Below are 24297 nucleotides of genomic sequence, written 5' to 3' on the forward strand. Positions count from 1 at the left end.
GAAATAATTCGAATCCATGGGTGGATGTTCACATTTATTCCCCAGTCCCAGACCTTTCTCCACCAACTCTGACTTTGTAAGTCTACCTCGGTATCTTCTTTGATTTTAGTTTGTAGCTGGTGATAGAGTTTTACAGATTGACCCACTCTGAGCCTCAACTCCCGTAATACTTCGGTTAGATGTGGGATAGGGACCTGCTCTGGCTCGTCATAATCCTGCAAATGATCATGGAGCTGATCAGTTACTTCAATAACTTCAGGCTTCCGGCGCCTAACCTGGGTGATATGCGCTTGCCCGATCGCGACAGGTCGTAGTGGTGTAAAGCAAAAGTTTGGCTGCGGTATAGGGCACTGCAGGTCATTATACTGGTATGAACGCTCAGTAGTAGAGACGCAGTATCTTCTCCTCCCTCCGTAGCCTGCCCTCGCGAAGTGCATGTGTGCGGGCACTATTTCTAGTACACACCCATTGGTTCGGTTAAACCCGCACTCGTCTAGTTCGCCTCGGCCCACCGGGTGAGGGCATACTGTGATTTCCCCTCTTTGCTTGCAATCTGCTAGGGAAATCCCGGTAAGTATGTTGTTTCGACGAACGGCAGAGGTGGTGGTCAGGTAGTAGCGTATGGAGACATTTTCCCGTATTACTCCGATATTCTCTAGTTGGTATAAGGGGAACGGCCCTGAGTCCGGCGTTGCTATGGGGATCAACAGGACTATCCCTATCCCGGTAGTCCTACCCATCTGGCAATCTGGAATTGCGGGGTATACTCGGGTCAGTCCCTTCAGAGTACAATTATCCAGTGTCCCCCTTTGGTTCGCCAACTGAGCTAAATGTGAACTGTCTATCCAATCGGGTACCTCCCCGCGTTGGATCTGGTTGAGGTTGTGGCGGATCTGTCCCACCATCCACAGACCATAAGCATGACAGAGTTGCCCCTGCCTTTGCTTTATTGTATCTTCTTGTTCTCTATCAATGAGGTGATTGATGGTTTTAGCGTGAGCTTCCAGGACTGAGATGCCATCCAACTGGATTTCGGCCCCCTCCTTTCCTAGGTTGGCCTGGTCTTCCTGGTTTTGCTCCACCCTCTCCAATAACCCCTTCATCACCCCTTTAAGCTGTTCTACCCTCTCATTTAGCCCTTGTATGTCTATCGAGTTCACTACGGAGGTTCCTGTATTGAAAACGGTAGCAACATCATTTACTATTTCCCTCTTCACCCTGGGTGCTAACCCCTGTCCCCGGAACTTACTGGCACCCATGGCATCGGCAGCCTGCTGCATTACGACTTTACTTAATACATTGTACATCTTCCTTGACTGTTCGGTACAATATTCCGGCATCTGGATGCCTGAAATATTGATCAGAACAGGCACAATTTCATGTTTAACATTATCATACAATAATTCCCCTTCGTTGTACATTGCAATCCCATTTTCTGGTCCCTTAGTAGTTATGGGACAAGGCAGTTCTTCGGGCAATGTAGTGATTCTTATGGGGCGCGGTGTCGGAGGGGGTGAGAAACATACATACAATTATATTGCAGCCGCCCCCGCCTCCTCGTAATACCCACACAGCCCCATTCCCTTCTTGCGGATGACTGATTGCTGGGATTGTCCCGGAGGCGCGCAAATTATGCCGAAAGTACATTCATCAGGCCCTTTGACATCCCTCCGTTTAATGCATCTGCTCCTTATACCCGTGGAGCACTGTACACATACTCTTATTCTTATTAGGATTCTTATTAGGATTCACTTGTAACCATGCATTAAAATAAGTCCTGTCCTTGCTCCAGTCCTTGGTTGCTGGGATGCACATTCCGTCCGTTAAATTAAACAAGACTCCATAGTTCATATAGTTGTTTATTTCCAGCGTGCTCTGCTGTCCGTCGGTGTTGCCCAGGGTACGTGCATGTCGCAGGGCTATCCATATTACGAGTAGCGCCTTTCGTATTCCCATTCCGGTAAGTATTATCTGTAATTTTAAACAGACGGCCTGGTCGTCACCAGGGGTTAAGTTTTTTTGCTCTACGAGTGTCCCTGTCACCCTGCAAAATCAGAAGGACAAGGTTATAATCGAACCATTTCGAGCTGAATCTGTAGGGCGTGCGCCCGTGTCTTTACCCACTTAAATATTACCCAAACTCCTATTATGACCAAGGCCAAAGCTATTCCTCCAAACATCGCTGTCTGCTTTACCGTTAGGTTGGGTTTGTGGACTACACCTACCCACCGTGGGGTACATTGGCTCTATTGCCAGAGGTGATGGTGCTATGGCTGCGCACTGCACTATCCGTCTAGTCCCGTTATCTCTTCCAGCCTGTTTATCTTAGCTTTTAACTCTTCAATTTGTTTTATTGAATATCTATTTCTTTATTGTATCAGGCAAGTATTATTACATAAGCTAGTTCTGTTTTTATTTTTGTTTCCTCTGTTAGGTGAGTCTTTTTTTTTCCCTATTAAGAAATCCAAATTAATAATGTTCAGTATAAAACGGCTGTCAATGGAAAGGGTTAACTCCTTTCCAGGTTTGTAAGAAGACCTGATGTCATTACGTGACTTCACGTAATCATCTGAAAAAAAAGTCTTTGTGCCTTCAAAACTGGCTTCGAAATTAGGAATCCGTTAAACAGCATAAATCATTAGAGTAAACTCCAATGTTTTCTTAACTTCTAATTCAAGTACTTGCCAAAGAATTTTTTTTTTTAAATTGTTTTAAAACAAGACCACACATACAATAGCAATTTTGTTTACTGAAATTCAATTCTGTTTTTTTTTTATTTCTCTCTTTCTCCTCGTTATCTTCAAAACCCTCCTGCTTGTTTAGACTGTTCGGGACATTTTGGAAATCTTTTCAAACTGCATTGAAACTTTTTCATAATTGAAAATTCGAATCCATGTAGAGTGTTTTTTACTTATTCCAATTTTTTTTTTTCCTCTTCTAATTAAACCAATATCTTTTTCACAGCAAACATCAACTAGTATTTAGTAAGTTATGTCTTTTTCCATTTAGTCCGTTACATCTTTTTTTTTTTCTTTCTTCAAATTAGGTTTTGTATTTTACACGGAGGGTTCGTAACTCCATAAAGTTGTTAATTTGTTTACTTTCAAAGTGGCGTCTTTATCTTTTTCTTTTTCTCCATAACTGGAATGGAGACCAGCTTTGAGAGTTTGAGTGCTGCCTTTCGTTATCTCAAAATGCTCCAGTTTCAAAGCCGTTACTAAAGCTTGCTGTTTTTTAACATTTTCCAAAAGTTCCTTTTACACCTTCGCAGATAGCTCGCCACTTGCCCAGGAGTTTGACCTGATCAGATTTAATTTAATCTTTTTTTTTTAAATCCACCTCAGTATTTCCTGTGCCTTCTCTGAATATCTCAAAATCCCAATTCAAACTTTGTAATTTCAATCTTTATTTGAAACTTTTTTTTTTAGAAGCTCTTTTTTTTTAAAGCATTCTTTATCTCATTCCGAGACTAAATTTATGTCTTTCAACCCAATCAATCATTGCATGTTTTCTTTCGGCAAGTAAGTGAGCATGTCAAATAAATATTTTGCTCAACAAACCTATTCTTTATTTGTTTATTCTCCTAGCTCCGTAACTTATCATCCGAATAAATCCACACCTGCGTTTCTAACTTAAATGTCTTAAAACTTCCCACATACAGGACAACATTACAAAGGGTTTAAAAAAAAAAGACTTTCACTCTGTTTCTAAAATAAACAGACACTTGCATTCCTCTTCCAACCAGGCTTTCGGAACATGAAAACATAAAACAAAAATTCATTCTGCAGTCAAAAATCACACAGACACTTCTCACTCAACGATCAGACATTTACAACAGTCTCTCTTCTTGTTTTGGCCGGCTCTATTTTTGGATCCATGACCTTTCAGGGAATTCGTAGTTTTATCTAAATAATTCCTCACATAACTAATTCCTGAGGATTCCACCCTGCTTTAATCATTTTTTCAATTAGCTTCTTTTGTTTTTCCGCCAGGTGGCGGGTAAGCGACCCTTCTGGTCCCCACTCGAGTTTACTTGTTTTCATGGCCATTCCTGGGTAGGACTGGTATCGTTAGGAATCTACTCTCAGCGGTCCGCTTTCTTTCTAGCGCGACTTGTAGTAAACTGTCTCTTGGCTACTGTCAGGTCACAAGTTCTGCTGTTACACAAACTTATACAATTCTTAAAAACGCGTTTAAGCAATTCCCGCAGTGCTCTACGTATCCTTAACGACTACCTACCACCGCTCAGCCCGTTGGTCCGACCCTGTTCACAGGTTTGGATTCCGTTAGCCGCTGTACACCGCTTGGTTCTATCCCGGGGTATTTCAAATTACACTACTGGGTCCGGAAGATGTCTCTCGGTATCACGATCCCACGGTCTAAGTGTGTTCCCTACGCCTACTTGGTTCCTGGCCGTCACGTGGGACAAAAGTCCTCTTAATTCAGGCTCAGGCTAGGCGTTTGAGATATTAGACCGTCTCCTCATGTCGATCAACCAGCTTCCACCTTCCGCACCCTTTATACTTAAAAATTGTTTTTTATACTCACCCGGGTTTTTTCCAAGGGCGTCCAGCGACTCCGGGAAATCCTGCCGACTACGCCATTGTTAGCGTTAGTGTTTTCTCTGAAGAATCACTCAACACTCAGGGTCGGTTCCAATGCTGAAGCAGCTTTATTACGCTCAGCGGGAAGGAAAAACTCAGGACCGTATCCAGGTTTCTCTTCACAGAACAAAGAGTTACATGTACCTTTATATGTTTTACAACAGTTACAAAACAGCTTACTGCAGTTACACAGCTCATCACGGCTGGACACAAGCCAATCATAACGATTATAGATTACATATAGGTTTTTTAATCCAATAGAATTCTCCTAGTAACCAGGGAACCATTGTCAATTTGGGTTGATCGATGACTTTATATGTTCTCTCCCTAGTTCTTTCATCTGGGAGAAATAATTGGTTTGTAGCCTTGTTTACAGCAAATGGTTTCCCTCTTATCTTTCTTCCTGGGGAATTAATTGGTTTATGGCCTTGTTCACAGGAGATGGCTTCCTTCTTATCTCTGCCTTCCCAGGCATTCCTACAGTGGGCCTCACAGGGTTATTGCTCGGTCAGTGAACGTTCAACAGTTCACAGTTTGACTACCTGATTTCCCATAATGCCTGGGCAGCCATTTTATGTGTGTGTCCATTTAAGCTTATGTGAGTTCTAAATATCCAGCAGGTGCCTAATGCCTAAGTCTATATATATCTTTCGACTCTCTACAACAAGACCAAAGAGGGAGTATAAGGAAATGCACAAGGGTGAATACATTATGTAAGCCTTGATATAAATTTTGATTGAATGTTTAATTTTTGCTGTTGTCTCTCATTTCAGTTTTGGGGCTTTGGAATGGAAGGGCCAATGGATGTGGTCATGGGGACATCCAGAGGAACCGGGAAGTGGGATGTAATTCACTGGAACCGAACTCTGATGAGACGGTCACGCTCGTCCCTTGCACAATCGAGATTACCTTGCTGCTTCCTCCGTCGCTGATGTTGTTGCTGCTCCTCGTCCTCCTCCTCCTCCTCAGGCGGTGCGGCTATGCCTAATAACAATGGCTGTGCCCTCATGATGGCGAGACAACGATAAATGGGGACACGCACTCAGGCGGGTACTGGAGGACTCCTCCAGAGCAGTCAAGGCAGTGGAACTGTTACTTCAACACTCAGACGGTCTGCTCAATGATGTTCCTGGTGGCGGCATAGCTCTCATTGTATGAGTTCTGGGCAGGAGTGGTGGGGTTGCGGAGGGAAGTCATAAACTAGATGGATAGCGGATAGCCCTTGTCTCCGACCAGCCAGCCGCGAGCTTGATTTGGTGGCTGGAACAGAGCTGGCACACCGGTCCCACGCAGGATGAAGGCATCATGGCTGCTGCCAGAATAGCAGGCATTGACAGTGAGGATTCTGCATGTGCGGTCGCACACCAACTGCACATTCAGTGAGTAGAAGCCTTTGTGATGCGGTGCCCGCAAAGCAACGTGGATGCAGTCAATGGCACCCTGCACCATGGGGAAGCCTACTATTCTGGCAAAGCCACATGCACTGTACTGCTTGTACTGGTTCTCTCTACTCATGGAGAAGGAGAAATAGTCCCTCCTCATTCTGTACAGAGCATCTGTGACCTCGTGGATGAAGCAATGGACGCCAAACTGGGAGATGTTGGAGATGTGTCCTGTCGCTCCCTGGAAGGATCCATTGGTGTAGAAATTGAGCGAGATGGTGACCTTGACTGCCACTGAGAGAGATGTCCTCACCCTGGTTGCAGCAGATGGCAGAGTTCTGTAACCACGTCATTGCTGAAGCCCAGCCTTTGTACACACTGTTCCTCAGTGAAATTGATGTAGGAGAACTGCTGCCAGAATACCCTGGGAGAGTAAGGCCACCTGTTGCCAGCCCTGTGGCACCTTCTCCCACTGGCCACATTTTGCTGCCTTTCTCCCTGTCCTGCTCCCTGTACTGCTCTCTATCTTTGTCTCTCTGCAGACACGGTACGCTGCTGGCGGAGGGAGTGAATGTTTAAGGTGATAGAAGGGGTGCCATTCAAGTGGACTGCTTTGTCCTGGATGGTGTCAAGCGTATTGAGTGTTGTTGGAGCTGCACTCATCCAGGCAAGTGCAGAGTATTACATCACACTCCTGACGTGTGCTTTGTAAATGGTGGAAAGGCTTTAGGGAGTCCAGAGATGGGTCACTTGCTGCAGAATACCCAGCCTCTGACCTGCTCTTGCAGTCATAGTATGTGACTGGTCCAATTAAGTTTCTGGTCAATGGTGACCCTCAGAATGTTGATGGTGGTGGATGCAGTAATAGTAATGGCATTGAATATCAAAGGGAAGTGGTTGGACTTTCTCTTGTTGGAGATAGTCATTGGCTGGCACTTGTGTGGTGTGAATGTTACTTGCCACTTATCAGCCCAAGCCTGAATTTTGTCCGGGTCTTGTTGCATGCGGACATAGACTGCTTCATTATCTGAGGAGTTGCGAATGGAACTAAATCATCAGCGAGCATCCCCACTCCTGACCTTATGATGGAGGGAAGGTTATTGATGAAGCAGCTGAAGTTGGTTGGGCCTAGGACACTGCCCTAAGGAACTCCTGCAGTGATGTCCTGGGGCTGAAATGATTGGCCTCCAACAACCACAATCATCTTCCATTGTGCTAGGTATGACTAGCCAGTGGAGAGGTTTCCCCCTGTTTCCTATTGACTCCATTTCACTAGGGCTCTTTGATTCCACACACGGTCAAATGCTGCCTTGGACCAAGGTTGCAATAGATCCAGAGCTGAGTGGTCCTGACGGAACACAAGTTGAGCATCGATGAGCAGGTTATTGGTGAGTAAATGTCGCTTGATAGCATTATTGACGGCATCTTCCATCACTTTGCTGATGCTGGTAATTGGCCAGATTCGATTTGTCCTGCTTTTTGTGGACAGGACATACCTAGACAATTTTACACTTTGTCGGGTTGATGCCAGGTTGCAGCTGTACTGGAACAGTTTGCCTAGAGGCACGGCTAGTTCTGGAGCACAAGACTTCAGCACTACAGCCGGGATGTTGTCAGGGCCCATAGCCTTTGCTGTATCCAGTGCGCTCAACCATTTCTTGATATCATGTGAAGTGAATTGAATTGGCTGAAAACTGGCTTCTGTGATGGTGGGGACCTCAGTCGAAGGTCAAGATGGATCATCCACTCGGCAATTCTGACAAAGTTGCAAGCACATCAGCCTTGTCTGTTGCACTCACTTGCCATCATTGAGGATAGGATGTTCATGGAGCCTCCTTCTTCCATTAGTTGTTTAATTGTCTACCACCATTCACAGCTGGATGTGGTAAGACTACAGAGCTTTGATCTGATCCATTGGTTATGGGATTGCTTAGTTCTGTCTACAGCATACTACTTCAGCTGTTAAGCATGCATGTAGTCCTGTGTTGTAGCTTCACTGGGTTGGCACCTCATTTTTAGGTATGCCTGGTGCCCACAGTGTCTCATGGATGCCCAGTTTTTAGCAGCTAGATTGATTCTGAATCTATCCCATTTAGCACGATGGAGAGTCTCCTCATTATGAAGATGGGACTTCGTCCCCTCGAGGATGCTCGTGGCCACTCCTACCAGTACTGTCATGGACAGATGCATCTGCAACAGGTAGATTGATAAGGGCGAGGTCAAGTAGCTTTCTTGCTCGTGTTGGTTCTCTCATGTGCTGTAGGCCCAGTCTGGCAGCAATGTCCTTCAAGACTCGACCAGCTTGGCCGATATTGGTGCTACCGAGCCACTCTTAGTGATGGACATTGAATTCCCCCACTCAGAGTACATTTTGTGCCCTTGTTACTCTGCTTCTTCCATGTTGTGTTCAACATGAAGGAGTACTGATTTATCAGCTGAGGGAGGCAGTATGTGGTTTCCTTGCCCATGTTTGACCTGATGCCATGAGACTTCATGGGGTCCGGAGTCAATGTTGAGGTCTCCCAGGCAAGGGTGCACAGGCTTGCGGCTGCGCTTCAATCGGGCAGGCCATTGGAAGATATTACACATGCCAAATTTAAAGGGACTGCACACATGAAAAAAAATTAGAGGGAACCTTGCTCTCAAAGGCACTCGACTGTATACCACTGTGTCTCCAGCTCTGGTGGGTCTATAATGGAGGAGTCTGGGACATTGGCTGGGACAGGGTAAGGAAGGCAGATTTCCTTCCCTAAAGGACATTAGTGAACCAGATGTTTTTTTTTTTACAACAATCTGGTAGTATCACAGTCACATTAATGATATTAGCGTTTTATTCCAGATTTCTTTAATGAATTGAATTTAAATTCCTCAGCTGCCGTGGTGGGATTTGAATTCCTATTTCTGCATTACTAGTTCAGTAACATAACCCTGTTATAACCCTGCTATCATACCCTGTTATCCCTGGTGTCCTGGCCAATATTTATCCCTAAATTAACTTCACTAAGAACAGATTACCTGGTCATTATCACGTTGCTGTTTGTTGGAGCCTGCTGTGGGCAAATTGGCTTCTACGTGCCCTGTATTACAACAGTGACGACACTTCAAAAAGTATTTCATTGGCTGTAAAGTACTTTGGGACATATGCGTTATATAAATGCAAGTCTTATCATTCAGTCGCTCAATACAAGCTGTATATCGTGAAATCTAGTTTAACATTTTGATTTAAACCTAGAACTTTAAAACTGTAGGTATCATAAGTTGCCTGCCAGTGGCAGTTAACTGTCAGTCAGCTGAAATTGTTTGTCTTGAATAGGTGTTAATGACAGACAAAAGTTGTGCTGAGTCAACAATTGTAAATTGGGTAGCTCCAAAGGGTAAAAAAGTCAACTGTTGTTCAGTGCACATAGAGGTCTTAAACGGAATGCTTTATTTGGGAATTTGGAAAGAGTGGGAATTTGGAAAGAGTGGGAATTTGTGGAATATTAAAATCAATTTTATTTTAAGTAAAAATAGGTAAGTGATATTTCACGAGCTGCTGGGTTGGTCAGTTTGGTTAGTTTTTCTCTCTTTTCTTGGTCATTGGTTTAAATTAAGAGTTAGGATTATTAACTAAATGTTCAAAACTTCAAATCTTAACTAATTGAATACATTACAGATGGCAGGGCAGGTGATGTGTTTCTGCTGTTGCATGTGGGACACCATTGAGGTCCACGGTGACTGCAGCTTGAGGAAGTCCCGGCTCCATGTTGATGAGCTGGAATCCGAGCTGCAGACACTACGACACATCAGGGAGGGGGGAGAGTTACCTGCACACTGCTATCCAGGAGCTAGTCACACCAATTAGATTAATTAATTCAAATTCAATCTGTGGTCAGGGACAGGAGGGTGTGACTATGAGTGAGGAAGGTATGGGTACTCAGGATGGAGTGATGGAGGAGCCTCAGCCCTTGCTCTTGTCCAACAGGTTTGAGGCTCTTACTACCTGTGTGGACAAGAGCAGGGACTACAGGGAGGATGAGCAAACTGACTACAACACCGTGGTACAGGGTGCCATTCAAGTGGGGGGGAGTAAAAAGAAACGTAGTGGTAGGGAACAGTATCATTAGTGGGATAGATACTGTTCTCTGCAGCCGAGAGTTTGAGTCCCAAAGGCTGTGTTGCCTACTCAGTGTCAGGGTTAAGGACATCTCCTCTGGGCTGGAGAGGATCTTGGAGTGGTGTGTGTGTGATTGGTGGCGGGGGGCGGAGGGGAAGATCCAATTGTCGTGGTCCACGTGGGTACCAACGATATAGGTAGGACAAACAATGAGTTTCTGCTGAGGGATTATGAGCAGCTAGGGGCCAAATTAAAAAGCACAACCACAAAGGTAATAATCTCTGGATTACTACCTGAGCCACGAGCAGATTTGCATAGGGTAAATAAGATCAGAGAATTAAACATGTGGTTCAAGACTGGTGTGGGAGAAATGGGTTTTGGTTTGTGGGACACTGGCACCAGTACTGGGGTAAGAGGGAGCTGTTCTATTGGAAAGGGCTGCACTTAGAGCGTGCTGGGACTAGGGTCCTGGCGAATCAAATAACTAGGGTTGTAGAAAGGGCTTTAAACTAATTAGTGGGGGGGGAGGGTTCAAGTGAGCAGAATTTTAAACAGTCAAAGAATAAGGAGAAGGCAATAGAGCAGGGTAGCACTGGGGGAATTGAAAACCAGAGTGTGACAGGAAGGGACAGAATGTATAAACATAAAAGTGTATCAGAAAATGGGGTCAAAGCAAGAAAAAAATGGTTAAAAAAAAATCCAAATTTAAAAGCTCTTTATCTGAATGCACGCAGCATTCGAAACACAATAGATGAGTTGATGTCACAAATAGATACAAATGGGTATGATCTGATAGCCATTACAGAGACGTGGTTGTAAGGTGATCAAGGCTGGGAACTAAATATTCAGAGGTATTTGACATTTCGGAAGGACAGACAGAAAGGAAAAGGAGGTGGGGTAGCACCGTTAATAAAGGATGCGATCAGTGCGATAGTGAGAAACGATATTGGCTCAGAAGATCAAGATGTTGAATCAGTTTGGGTGGAGATAAGGAATAATAAGGGGGGAAAGTTGCTGGTGGGAGTAGTCTATAGGCCCCCTAACAGTAGCTACACTGTGGGACGGACTATAAATCAAGAAATAATGGAGGCTTGTAAAAAAGGAACGGCAATAATCATGGGCGATTTTAACCTTCATATTGATTAGCCAAAGCAAATTGGCCAGGGTAGCCTTGAGGAAGAGTTCATAGTGTATCCGGGATAGTTTCCTTGAACAGTACGTTGCAGAACCAGCCAGGGAACAAGCTATCTTAGATCTGGTACTGTGTAATGAGACAGGATAAATAAACAATCTCCTTGTAAAGGATCCTCTAAGAATTGAATTTCAAATTCAGTTGGAGGGTGAGAAAGTTGGATCTCAAAACAGTGTCCTAAGCTTAAACAAAGGAGACTGCAAAGGTATGAGGGCAGAGTTGGCTAAAGTGGATTGGGAAAATAGATTAAAGTGTGGGATGGTTGATGAGCAGTGGCAGACATTTAAGGAGATATTTCATAACTCTCAATAAAAATATATTCCAATGAGAAGGAAAGACTGTGAGAGAAGGGATAACCATCCGTGGCTAACTAAGGAAATAAAGGATGGTATCAAATTGAAAACAAGCGTATATAAAGTGGCCAAGACTAGTGGAAGGCTAGAGGATTGGGAAACTTTTAAAAGCCAGCAAAGAACGACTAAAAACAATGATAGAGATGGAAGCTAAATTACGAAAGCAAACCAGCACAAAGTATAAAAACAGATAGTAAGAGTTTCTACAGGTATATAAAAAGGAAAAGAGTGGCTAAAGTAAATATTGGTCTCTTAGAGGATGAGACTGGAGAATTAATAATGGAGAATGAACAAATATTTTGTATGGGTCTTCACGGTAGACAAGGTTCCACAGAAGAGATTAGTGTGCAAAATTAAGGCACTTGGGATTGGGGGTAATGTATTGACGTGGATAGAGAACTAGTTGGCAGACAGAAAGCAAAGAGTGGGAATAAATGGGTCCTTTTCAGAATGGCAGGCAAGGTTCAGTACTGGGACCCCAGCTATTTACAATATATATTAATGATTTAGACGAAGGAATTGGATGTAATATCTCCAAGTTTGCAGATGACACTAAGCTGGGTTGTAGTGTGAGCTGTGAGGAGAATGTTAAGAGGCTGCAAGGTGAGGTGAGTGGGAAAATGCATGGCAAATGCAGTATAATGTGGATAAGTGTGAGGTTATCCACTTTGGTGGCAAAAACAGAAAGGCAGAATATTATCTGAACGGTGACAGATTAGTAAAAGGGGAGGTGCAACGAGACCTGGGTGTCATGGTGCATCAGTCATTGAAAGTAGGAATGCAGGTACAGCAGGCAGTAAAAAAAGCAAATGGCATGTTGGCCTTCATAGTGAGAGGATTTGAGTATAGGAGCAGGGAAGTCTTGCTGCAGTTGTACAGGGTCTTGGTGAGAGCACGCCTTGAGTATTGTGTGCAGGTTTGGTCTCCTAATCTGAGGAAGGACATTCTTGCTATTGAGGGAGTGCAGCAAAGCTTCATCAGACTGATGCCTGGGATCGCAGGACGGACGTGTGAAGAAAGACTGGATTGACTAGGCTTATAGTCACTGGAATTTAGAAGAATGAGAGGGGATCTCATAGAAGCATATAAAATTCTGATGGGATTGGACAGGTTAGATGCAGGAAGAATGTTCCCGATGTTGGGGAAGTCCAGAACCAGGGGTCACATTCTCAAGATAAGGGGTAAGCCATATAGGACCAAGATGAGGAGAAACTTTTTCACCCTGAGAATTGTGAACCTATGGAATTCTCTACCACAGAAAGTTGTTGAGGCCAATTTGTTGGATATATTCAAAAGAACATAAGAACATAAGAATTAGACACCGGAGTAGGCCATCTAGCCCCTCGAGCCTGCTCCACCATTCAACAAGATCATGGCTGATCTGGCCATGGACTCAGCTCCACTTACCCGCCTGCTCCCCATAACCCTTAATTCCCTTATTGGTTAAAAATCTATCTATCTGTGATTTGAATAGCCTCAACTGCTTCCTTGGGCAGAGAATTTCACAAATTCACAACCTTCTGGGAGAAGAAATTCCTTCTCAACTCGGTTTTAAATTGGCTCCCCCGTATTTTGAGGCTGTGCCCCCTAGTTCTAGTCTCCCCGACCAGTGGAAACAACCTCTCTGCCTCTATCTTGTCTATCCCTTTCATTATTTTAAATGTTTCTATAAGATCACCCCTCATCCTTCTGAACTCCAACGAGTAAAGACCCAGTCTACTCAATCTATCATCATAAGGTAACCCTCTCATCTCCGGAATCAGCCTAGTGAATCGTCTCTGTACCCCCTCCAAAGCTAGTATATCCTTCCTTAAGTAAGGTGACCAAAACTGCATGCAGTACTCCAGGTGTGGCCTCACCAATACCCTGTACAGTTGCAGCAGGGCCTCCCTGCTTTTGTACTACTTCCCTCTCACAATGAAAGCCAACATTCCATTCGCCTTCCTGATTACCTGCTGCACCTGCAAACTAACTTTTTGGGATTCATGCACAAGAACCCCCAGGTCCCTCTGCACCGCAGCATGTTGTAATTTCTCCCCATTCAAATAATATTCCCTTTTACTGTTTTTTTTTTCCAAGGTGGATGACCTCACATTTTCCGACATTGTATTCCATCTGCCAAACTTTAGCCCATTCGCTTAACCTATCTAAATCTCTTTGCAGCCTTTCAGTGTCCTCTACACAACCCGCTTTCCCACTAATCTTTGTGTCATCTGCAAATTTTGTTACACTACACTCTGTCCCCTCTTCTATGTATCTATGTATATTGTAAACAGTTGTGGTCCCAGCACCGATCCCTGTGGCATACCACTAACCACCGATTTCCAACCCGAAAAGGACCCATTTATCCCGACTCTCTGCTTTCTGTTTGCCAGCCAATTCTCATCCATGCTAATACATTTCCTCTGACTCCGCGTACCTTTATCTTCTGCAGTAACCTTTTGTGTGGCACTTTATCGAATGCCTTTTGGAAATCCAAATACACCACATCCATCGGTACACCTCTATCCACCATGCTTGTTATATCCTCAAAGAATTCCAGTAAATTAGTTAAACATGATTTCCCCTTCATGAATCCATGTTGCGTCTGCTTGATTGCACTATTCCTATCTAGATGTCCCGCTATTTCTTCCTTAATGATAGTTTCAAGCATTTTCCCCACTACAGATGTTAAACTAACCGGCTTATAGTTACCTGCCTTTTGTCTGCCCAAAAGGGAGTTAGATGTGGCCCTTACGGCTAAACGGATCAGCGGGTATGGAGAGAAGACAGGAGTGGGGTACTGAAGTTGCATGATCAGCCATGATCATATTGAATGATGGTGCAGGCTTGAAGAGCCGAATGGCCTGCTCCTGCACCTATTTTCTATGTTTCTAGTACACTAAAAACATCCCAATAGTAGATAATCAAGGGGAGGGAGGAACTTAATACAATCACTATCACTAAAGTAGTAGTACTCGGTAAAATAATGGGACTAAAGGCAAACAAACCCCCTGGACCTGATGGCTTCCATCCTCAGGTCTTAAAAGAAGTGGCTGCAGAGACAGAGGATGCATTGATTGTAATCTACCAAAATTCCCTGGGTTCTGGTGAGGTCCCAGTGGATTGGAAAACTGCAAATGTAACGTCCCTATTTAAAAAAGGAGGCAGACAAAAAGCAGGAAGCTATAGACCAGTTAGTCTAACATCTGTCATTGGAAAAGTGCTGGAGTTGATTATTAAGAAAGCAGTAGCAGGACATTGAATCCTGCTTTTCCAAATCAAGCAGAGTCAACATGGTTTTCTGAAAGGGAAATCACATTTGATAAATTTTCTGGAGTTCTTTGAGGAGGTAACGAGCAGGATGGATAAGGGGGAACCAGTGGTTCTGGTGTATTTAGATTTCCAGAAGGCATTCAATAAGATGCTACATAAAAGGTTACTGCACAAGATAAAAGTTCATGGGGTTGGGGGTAACATATTAGCATTGATAGAGGATTGGCTAACTAACAGAAAACTGAGAGTCGGGATAAATGAGTAATTTTCCGGTTGGCAAACAGTAACCGCAGGGACCGGTGCTGGGGCCTCAATTATTTACAATCTATATTAATGACTTGGATGACGGGACTGAGTGTAATGTAGCCAAGTTTGCTGATGAGACAAAGATGGGTGGGAGAGCGAATTGTGAGGAGTTCACAAGAAATCTGCAAAGGGATACAGGCCCACTGGCAAAAATTTGGCAGATGGGGTATAATGTGGGCAAATGTGAGGTTATCGACTTTGGCAGATAAAATAGAAAAGCAAATTATAATTTAAATGGAGAAAAATTGCAAAGTGCTGCAGTACAGAGGGACTTGGGGGTCCTTGTGCATGAAACACAAAGTTAGTATGCAGGTACAGCAAGTAATCAGGAAGGCAAATGGAATGTTGGCCTTTATTGCAAGGGGGATGGAGTATAAAAGCAGAAGTCCTGCTACAACTGTACAGGATATTGGTGAGGCCACACCTAGAGTACTGCGCACAGTTTTGGTCTCTGTATTTAAGGAAGGATATACTTGCATTGGAGGCTGTTCAGAGAAGGTTCACTAGATTGATTCCAGAGATGAGGGGGCTCACTTATGAAGGTAGGTTGGGCCTATACTCATTGGAGTTCAGAAGAATTAGAAGTGATCTTATCGAAATATTTATAAGATAATGAGGGGGCTCGACAAGGTGGATGCAGAGAAGATATTTCTACTCATGTGGGAAACTAAAACTAGGGGACATAGTCTCAGAATAAGGGGCCACCCACTTGAAACTGAGATGAGGAGGAATTTCTTCTCTCAGGGTTGTAAATCTGTGAAATTCTCTGCCTCAGAGACTGAGTCATTGAATATATTTAAGGCGGAGATAAACAGATTTTTGAATGATAACGAAATGAAGGGTTATAGAGAGCGGGCAGGGAAGTGGAACTGAGTCCATGATCAAATCAGCCATGATCTTATTAAATGGCAGAGCAGGCTCGAAGGGCCAAATGGTCTACTCCTGCTCCTATTTCTTATGTTCAAATACATATATTTGTTTCTCTGTAAAGAGGAACAGTTTAATATTTGCATATTGGATAAAGAAACAGATGTATCAATTTTGTTTTCTTTTCTCAGATAATTGCTCACGGAGTGGTGCAGTCTCGCGTCTTAATTTTGAGCACGAAACAGAACGGATCGTTGAAATTCAGAGACTGGAAATTAAACAACTTCGGGAACAAATTCAGACACGGGAGGAGTTCCAGCACCAACCTGTTGGATCGTTTCCTGCAATTGGTATCCAATGAACATTTCAAATATGCAAGAACATGGAGTTCTTTCCTCATGTGCACATGATAAACTGTCAGCACAATTTCTGATCCATTGTGCTTAATATCAAGTCAGTCGGTTTATTCCCACTTTCAAAAGTTGCTGCTTGCCTGCTGAATAATTCCAATCTGTTTCCCAACAATAATGAAGTAGTCAGTGCTTTAACTTTTTTATTATATGTGTTTCATTCAGCAAAATTGTTTCCCCAACAGTAGGATACTTCACTTATTCGTTCAGATCAGATAGTTCTTTTAAGCAAATGAAATCTGTTCTTTTAAGCAAGTTAGACCTATATTAAGAGAATGTTATTTTTGATTAGAAGGGAGAAAAATCTGATGTGATCTATGTACTTGGAACAATCGCAGCAACAGCCAGATGCAGCACAGTAAACACCTGTGAAAGTTCGGGTCAATATTTATCAACAAATTAAAGCAACTGGAGATTGCATGCATTACTGGTTCTGCCTGTTGGTGTCTGTACCTGTTCACCAGTTCCCTCTGGTGGAATCTGTATACATTAATTCGTTCTTTCTAGTTTTTAATGTATTAAGTTATTGTGTTTCTGTTGGAACTATACACATTTACTGTTTTTTGTCTAAAAGCGAGAAAGTACTTCATGATTTTTTTAAATTTTAACTGCGAGGAAACCATATTTTTGTATTAGTTGCTGGCAACCTTCTGCGCCCCACAGCTTGAAGAATGGTACACCTTGCTACTGACATCTGCAGCAATTGGTTCTTGTTGTTGGGATTATGGCTGTATATACTTCCTGCTCCTGGATTTAGAACATAATAATTAGGACGCCTCGAGCCTGCAGCACCATTCAATAAGATCATGGCTGATCATTCCCTCAGTACCCCTTTCCTGCTTTCTCTCCATACTGTAAAGTCTGTCCCTTCAGTACAGATTCACACAAGGCACATAGTGAAGTCAAGGTCACTTAGGACCTGCACCTTTATTACACGGCTCTCGAATGCCGCAATTGCCTGAGACCTGTCCTTATATACCTGTCTGGGACAGGTATCCAATGTCTCCTGCAAGTGCACCCCTGGTGGTAAGGTAAGCTTGTGGTTACAGGTCATCTCTGGTTACAGTCATGTATAGCATGGTAAGATACAGTTATGTACAGTAGTGTGAGATACATGACACATACCCCTTGATCCCCTTAGCCGTAAGGGCCATATCTAACTCCCTCTTGAATATATCCAATGAACTGGCATCAACAACTCTCTGCGGCAGGGAATTCCACAGGTTAACAATTCTCTGAGTGAAGAAGTTTCTCCTCATCTCAGTCCTAAATGGCCTACCCCTTATCCTAAGACTGTGTCCCCTGGTTCTGGACTTCCCCAACATCAGGAACATTCTACCCGCATCAAACCTGTCCCGTCCCGTCAGAATCTTATATATTTCTGAGATCCCCTCTCATCCTTCTAAACTCCAATGTATAAAGGCCCAGTTGATCCAGTATCTCCTCATATGTCAGTCCAGCCATCCTGGAATCAGTCTGGTGAACCTTCGCTGCACTCCATCAATAGCAAGAACGTCCTTCCTCAGATTAGGAGACCAAAACTGGACACAATATTCCAGGTGAGGCCTCAACAACTGCAGTAAGACCTCCCTGCTCCTATACTCAAATCCCCTAGCTATGAAGGCCAACATACCATTTGTCTTCTTCACCGCCTGCTGTACCTGTAGACCAACTTTCAATGACTGATGAACCATGACACACAGGTCTCGTTGCATCTCCCCTTTTCCTAATCTGCCACCATTCAGATAATATTCTGTCTTTGTGTTTTTGCCCCCAAAGTGGATAACCTCACATTTATCCACATACTGCATCTGCCATGCATTTTCCCACTCACCTAACCTGTCCAAGTCACCCTGCAGCCTCTTAGCGTCCCTCTCACAGCTCATACCTCCACCCAATTTCGTGTCATCTGCAAATTTGGAGATATTACACACAATTCCTTCATCTAAATCATTGATGTATATTGTAAAGAGCTGGGGTCCCAGCACTGAGCCCTGCGGCACTCCACTAGTCACTGCCTGCCATTCTGAAAAGGACCCATTTATCCCGACTCTCTGCTTCCTGTCTGCCAACCAGTTTTCTATCCACGTCGGTATATTACCTCCAACACCATGTGCTTTGATTTTGCACACCAATCTCCTGTGTGGGACCTTGTCAAAAGTCCTTTGAAAGTCCAAATACACCACATCCACTGGTTCTCCCTTGTACACTCTACTAGTTACATCCTCAAAAATTCTAGAAGATTTGTCAAGCATGATTTCCTCTTCATAAATCCATGCTGACTTGGACCGATCCTGTCACTGCTTTCCAAATGCGCTGCTACTTCATCCTTAATAACTGATTCCAACATTTTCCCCACTACTGATGTCAGGCTAATCGGTCTATAATTACCCGCTTTCTCTCTCCCTCCCTTTTTAAACAATGGTGTTACATTAGCTACCCTCCAGTCCATAGGAACGGATCCAGAGTCGATAGACTGTTGGAAAATGATCACCAATGCATCCACTATTTCTCGGGCCACTTCCTTAAGTACTCTGGGATGCAGACTATCAAGCCCCAGGGATTTATCAGCCTTCAATCCCATTAATTTCCCTAACACAATTTCCCGCCTAATAAGGATATCCTTCAATTCCTCCTTCTACTAGACCCTCGGTCCCTTCGTACTTCCGGAAGGTTATTTGTATCTTCCTTCGTGAAGACAGAACCAAAGTATTTGTTCAATTGGTCTGCCATTTCTTTGTTCCCCATTATAAATTCACCTGAATCCGACTGCAAGGAACCTACGTTTGTCTTCACTAATCTTTTTCTCTTCACATATCTATAGAAGCTTTTGCAGTCAGTTTTTATGTTCCCGGCAAGCTTCCTCTCATACTCTATTTCCCCCCTCTTAATTAAACCCTTTGTCCTCCTCTGCTGAATTCTAAATTTCCCTCTGTGTGTATCTGTAAAGCATGCACGCCACTAGGGAGTGCATCCCCTGAAGTCCCAAGGGATCCCAGCATATCTTGGGAGCACTGTATATAAGCCGGCCCCTAAGGCCTGTTCCTCACTCTGGAGTGTCTTAATAAAGACTGAGGTCACTGTTACTTTAACCTCCCTGTGTTCAGTCTCACCTGTGTTAGGAAAACAACACTCCCAGTCCTCAGGTTTGTTGCTTTTTCTGGCCAATTTATACGCCTCCACCTTGGATTTAACACTATCCTTAATTTCCCTTGTTAGCCACAGTTGAGCCACCTTCCCCGTTTTATTTTTACTCCAGACAGGGATTGCCTATCCGCCGTCAAACCTTTAAGTATCATTTCCCAGTCTATTCTAGCCACTTCACGCCTCAAACCATCGAAGTTACCTTTCCTTAAGTTCAGGACCCTAGTTTCTGAATTAACTGTGTCACTCTCCATCTTAATAAAGAATTCTACCATGTTATGGTCGCTCTGCCCCAAGGGGCCTTGCACAACAAGATTGCTAATTAGTTCTTTCTCATTACACATCACCCAGTCTAGGATGGCCAGCTCCCTAGTTGGTTCCTCGACATATTGGTCTAGAAAACCATCCCTAATACACTCCAGGAAATCCTCCTTTGCTACCAGTTTGGTTAGCCCAATCAATATGTGGATTAAAGTCACCCATGATAACTGCTGTATCTTTATTGTATGCATCTCTAATTTCTTGTTTGATGCTGTCCCCAACCTCACTACTACCATTTGGTGGTCTGTACACAACTCCCACTAGCGTTTTCTGCCCCTTGGTATTCCGTAGCTCCACCCATACCGATTCTGTATCATCCAAGCTCATGTCCTTTCTTACTATTGCCTTAATTTCCTCTTTAACCAGCAATGCCACCCGCCTCCTTTTCCTTTCTGTCTATCCTTCCTAAATGTTGAATACCCCTGGATGTTGAGTTCCCAGCCTTGGTCACCCTGGAGCCATTTCTCCGTGATGCCAATTACATCATAGCTATTAACTGCTTATTCCGAATATTCCTCGCATTGAGGCACAGAGCCTTCAGGCTTGTCTTTCTAACACACTTTGCCCCTTTAGAATTTTGCTATAATGTGGCCCTTTTTGCTTTTTGCCTTAGGTTTCTCTGCCCTCCACTTTTACTTTCTATCTTTTGCTTCTGCCCCCATTCTACTTCCCTCTGTCTCCCTGCATAGGTTCCCCCATCCCCCTGCCAGTTTAACTCCTCCCCAACAGCACTAGCAAACAGTCCCCCTAGGACATTGGTTCCGGTCCTGCCCACGTGCAGACTGTCCGGTTTGTACTGGTCCCACCTCCCCCAGAACCGGTTCCAATGTCCCAGGAATTTGAATCCCTCCCTTCTGCACCATTCCTCAAGCCACGTATTCATTTGAGCTATCCTGCGATTTCCTACTCTGACTAGCACGTGGCATTGGTAGCAATCCTGAAATTATTATTTTTGAGGTCCTACTTTTTAATTGAGCTCCTAGCTCCCTAAATTCGCCTTGTAGAACCTCATCCCGTTTTTTACCTGTATCGTTGATACCTATATGCACCACGACAACTGGCTGTTCACCCTCCTTTTTCAGAATGCCCTGCACCCGCTCCGAGACATCAGGGAGGCAACATACCATCCTGGAGTCTCGATTGCGGCCGCAGAAACATCTATCTATTCCCCTTACAATTGAATCCCCTATCACTATCACTCTCCCACTCTTTTTCCTGCCCTCCTGTGCAGCAGAACCACCCACGGTGCCATGAACTTGGCTGCTGCTGCCCTCTCCTGATGAGTCATCCCACCCCAATAGTACCCAAAGCGGTGTATCTGTTTTGCAGGGGGATGACCACAGGGGACCTAAACGTGCTATTCACGTCATTCTCAGCATCGTGGATGTTCCAGAGTGAATCCACCCACAGCTCCAGTGCCGCAATGCGGTCCATCAGGAGCTGCAGACGGATGCACTTCCCGCACACGTAGTCGCCAGGGACACCGGAAGCATCTCTGACTTCCCACATAGTACAGGAGGAGCATAACATGTGTCTGAGCTCGCCTGCCATGATTTAACCCTTAGATAAACTTAATTTACCAAATGTCAGGTTTGTCAGCACTGAGCAGACCCGACACGCAGCGGCCAGGGAGGCAATTCAGGTTATTATGACCTTGTAAACAGAAGATCAAGAACAAATTTTAAAGGCAAGCTCAAATTTACTAGCTCTCCCAAGGGGTCCACGCTGCTCGGGCATCATGTCTGGTAAGCAGGGTGGGAGTTGAATGACCATGGAATCATCTCAATACTTGACAGCTTAAATGTGCTACAAAAGCTCCCATCTCACAGCTGTTCACTTTCCAAGCTCAGAAGCTGTTGTTTACGGCATTTGGAAGACAGATTGAGCTTTATGCAGGTTGCAAATGTTTGGAGCAAACTCTCCATCCAGTGTCAGCTCATTGGAACAAGCTCTCTCACCATTGCCAGATTGCTTCTGCCATCTCTAGTTTACCTATTATCTATTCCATGGAGCATGGGTACGGTTCATGCTGTCTCACCTTGATCCTCAGAATCTGGCCACGATCAGCCGCAACACCAGCAGCACCAACAACAAGACCACCAACCTTCACCTCAATCACCTGATGCTGCACAGGGCTGGACCGTGCTGGAGCCCATACCTCCAACATGGTATACAGGCAGAGGATGAGCTTCCTCAGCATGACTGAGCACCAGTGCAAAAGAAGGCGCAGGCTATTATTCCAGGTCGTTACAGACATTTGCAGATTGCTGGAGCAAGACCTCCAGCCCAGGGGGATGGGTGGATACCCCTTACCTGTAGCTGTAAAAGTCACTATTGCCCTCAACTTCTTCGCCTCAGGCTCCTTCCAGGGATCTGTAGCAGGATGTAACCATCAGGGTAGATAAAGGTGAACTAGTGGATGTAGTATATTTGGAGGGAGGGAACATGCCTATGAATGCAGCAGCGCTGTACGGCCCTGTCTTGAATATGCTCAAAAACTCAGCCTCCACAGCTGTCTGGTGTACAAAATTCCAATGACTCACCACCCTCTGAGTGAAGAAATTTCTCCTCATCCCAGTCCTAAATGGGCGACCCCTTATTCTGAGACTGTGACTTGTGGTTCCAGACTCCCGAGCCAGGGGAAATATTCTCCCTGCATCTACCCTGTCAAGACCTGTCAGAATGTTGTATGTTTCAATGAGATCACCTCTCATTATTCTAAACTCTCGAGAATATAGGCCGAGTCTACTCAATCTCTCCTCATAGGACAAGAATCAGTCTGGTGGACCTTTGTTGCACTCCCTCTGTGGCATGTTTTTTTCCTTAGGTAAGGAGACCAAAACTGTACACAATACTCTAGGTCTGGTCTCATCAGGGCCCTATATAATTGCAGTAACATGTCTTTACTCTTATACTCAAATCCTCTTGTAATAAAGGCAACATACATAACATAAGAAATAGGAGCAGGAGTAGGCCAATTGGCCCTTCGAGCCTGCTCCGCCATTCAATAAGTTCATGGCAGATCTGATCTTGGCCTTAACTCCACTTCCCTGCCCGGTCCCCATAACCCTTCATTTTGTTATCATTCAAAAATCTGTCTATCTCTACCTTAAATATATTCAATGACCCAGCCTCCACCGCTCTTTGGAGTAGAGAATTCCGAAGATTCACAACCCTCTGAGAAAAGAAATTCCTCCTCATTTCCATTTTAAATGGGTGACCCCTTATTCTGAAACTATGGCCCCTAGTTCTAGATTCCCCCACGAGGGGAATCATCCTCTCTGCATCATACCATTTGCTTTCTTAATTGGTTGTTGTACCTGCGTGTTAACTTTCAGTGTCTCGTGTACAAGGACACCCACTGAACACCAACACCAACATTTCCCAATCTCTCACCATTTAAAAAAATTCTCTGCTTTTCAATTTTCCTACCAAAATGGATAACTTTACATTTCTCCACATTATATTCCATTTACCATGCTCCTGCCCACTCACTTAGCCTGTCTATATCCCCTTGAAGTCTCTTTGCATCCTCCTCACAACTTGCATTCCCAACTAGCTTTGTATCATCAGCAAACTTGGATATATTACATTTGGTCCCCTCATCCAAATTATTGATATAGATTGTGAATAGCTGAAGCCCAAGCTCTGATCCTTGCAGTACCCAACTAGTTACAGTCTGCCAACCTGGAAATTACCCATTTATCCTACTCTCTTTTTGCTGTCCGTTAACCGATCCTCTATCCCATGAGCCCTAATTTTGTTTTGTAACCTCTTGTGTGGCACCTTATCGAATGCCTTCTAAAAATCCAAATACACCACATCCATTGGTTCCCCCTTATCTATTCTGCTAGTTACAACCTCAAAACACTCTAACAGATTTGTCAAACATAATTTCCCTTTCATAAATCCGTGTTGACTCTGCACAATACTATTATTATTTTCTAAATGCCCTGTTACCACATCCTTAATTCTAGCATTTCCCCTACTATTGATGACAGGCTAACTGGTCTGTAGTTCCCCGTTTTCTCTCTCACTCAATTCTTAAATAGTGGGATTACATTTGCTACCTTCCAATCTGTGGGAACTGTTTTAGAATCTATGGAATTTTGGAAGATGACAAACAATGCATCCACTATCTTTATTGCTCCCTCTTCCAAAATCCTAGGCTGTAGGCCATCAGGTCTAGGGGATTTATCAGCTTACAGTCCCATTGATTTCTCTAGTAGTACTTTTTCTATTTTTCCCTGATGTTACCTTAGTCAGTGATGCCCTATTACCTTTGTTACTCTCTCTCTCTCCTTTCCAAACCCACTCTGCTTATTTGAACCCAAAACTCTGCTCTGCTCTAGTGCCTTGGCATTTCT

The 24297-nt window shown here is 44.0% G+C and overlaps 1 protein-coding gene across 1 annotated transcript in view; it reads left to right on the plus strand.

Moving 5' to 3' along the window:
• cfap57 (cilia and flagella associated protein 57) overlaps positions 1–16889 on the plus strand; it is a 172553-nt gene extending 155664 nt beyond the window's left edge. Inside the window, exon 22 of the mRNA XM_070886035.1 lies at positions 16247–16889. Coding sequence (XP_070742136.1) covers positions 16247–16416 — 170 coding nt within the window. The 3' untranslated portion in view covers positions 16417–16889. The remainder of the gene's footprint in view (positions 1–16246) is intronic.
• The last annotated feature ends 7408 nt before the right edge of the window (positions 16890–24297 follow it).

This window comes from Pristiophorus japonicus, chromosome 8, assembly GCF_044704955.1.
Source record: "Pristiophorus japonicus isolate sPriJap1 chromosome 8, sPriJap1.hap1, whole genome shotgun sequence".
NCBI classification, from domain to species: Eukaryota; Metazoa; Chordata; class Chondrichthyes; family Pristiophoridae; genus Pristiophorus; species Pristiophorus japonicus.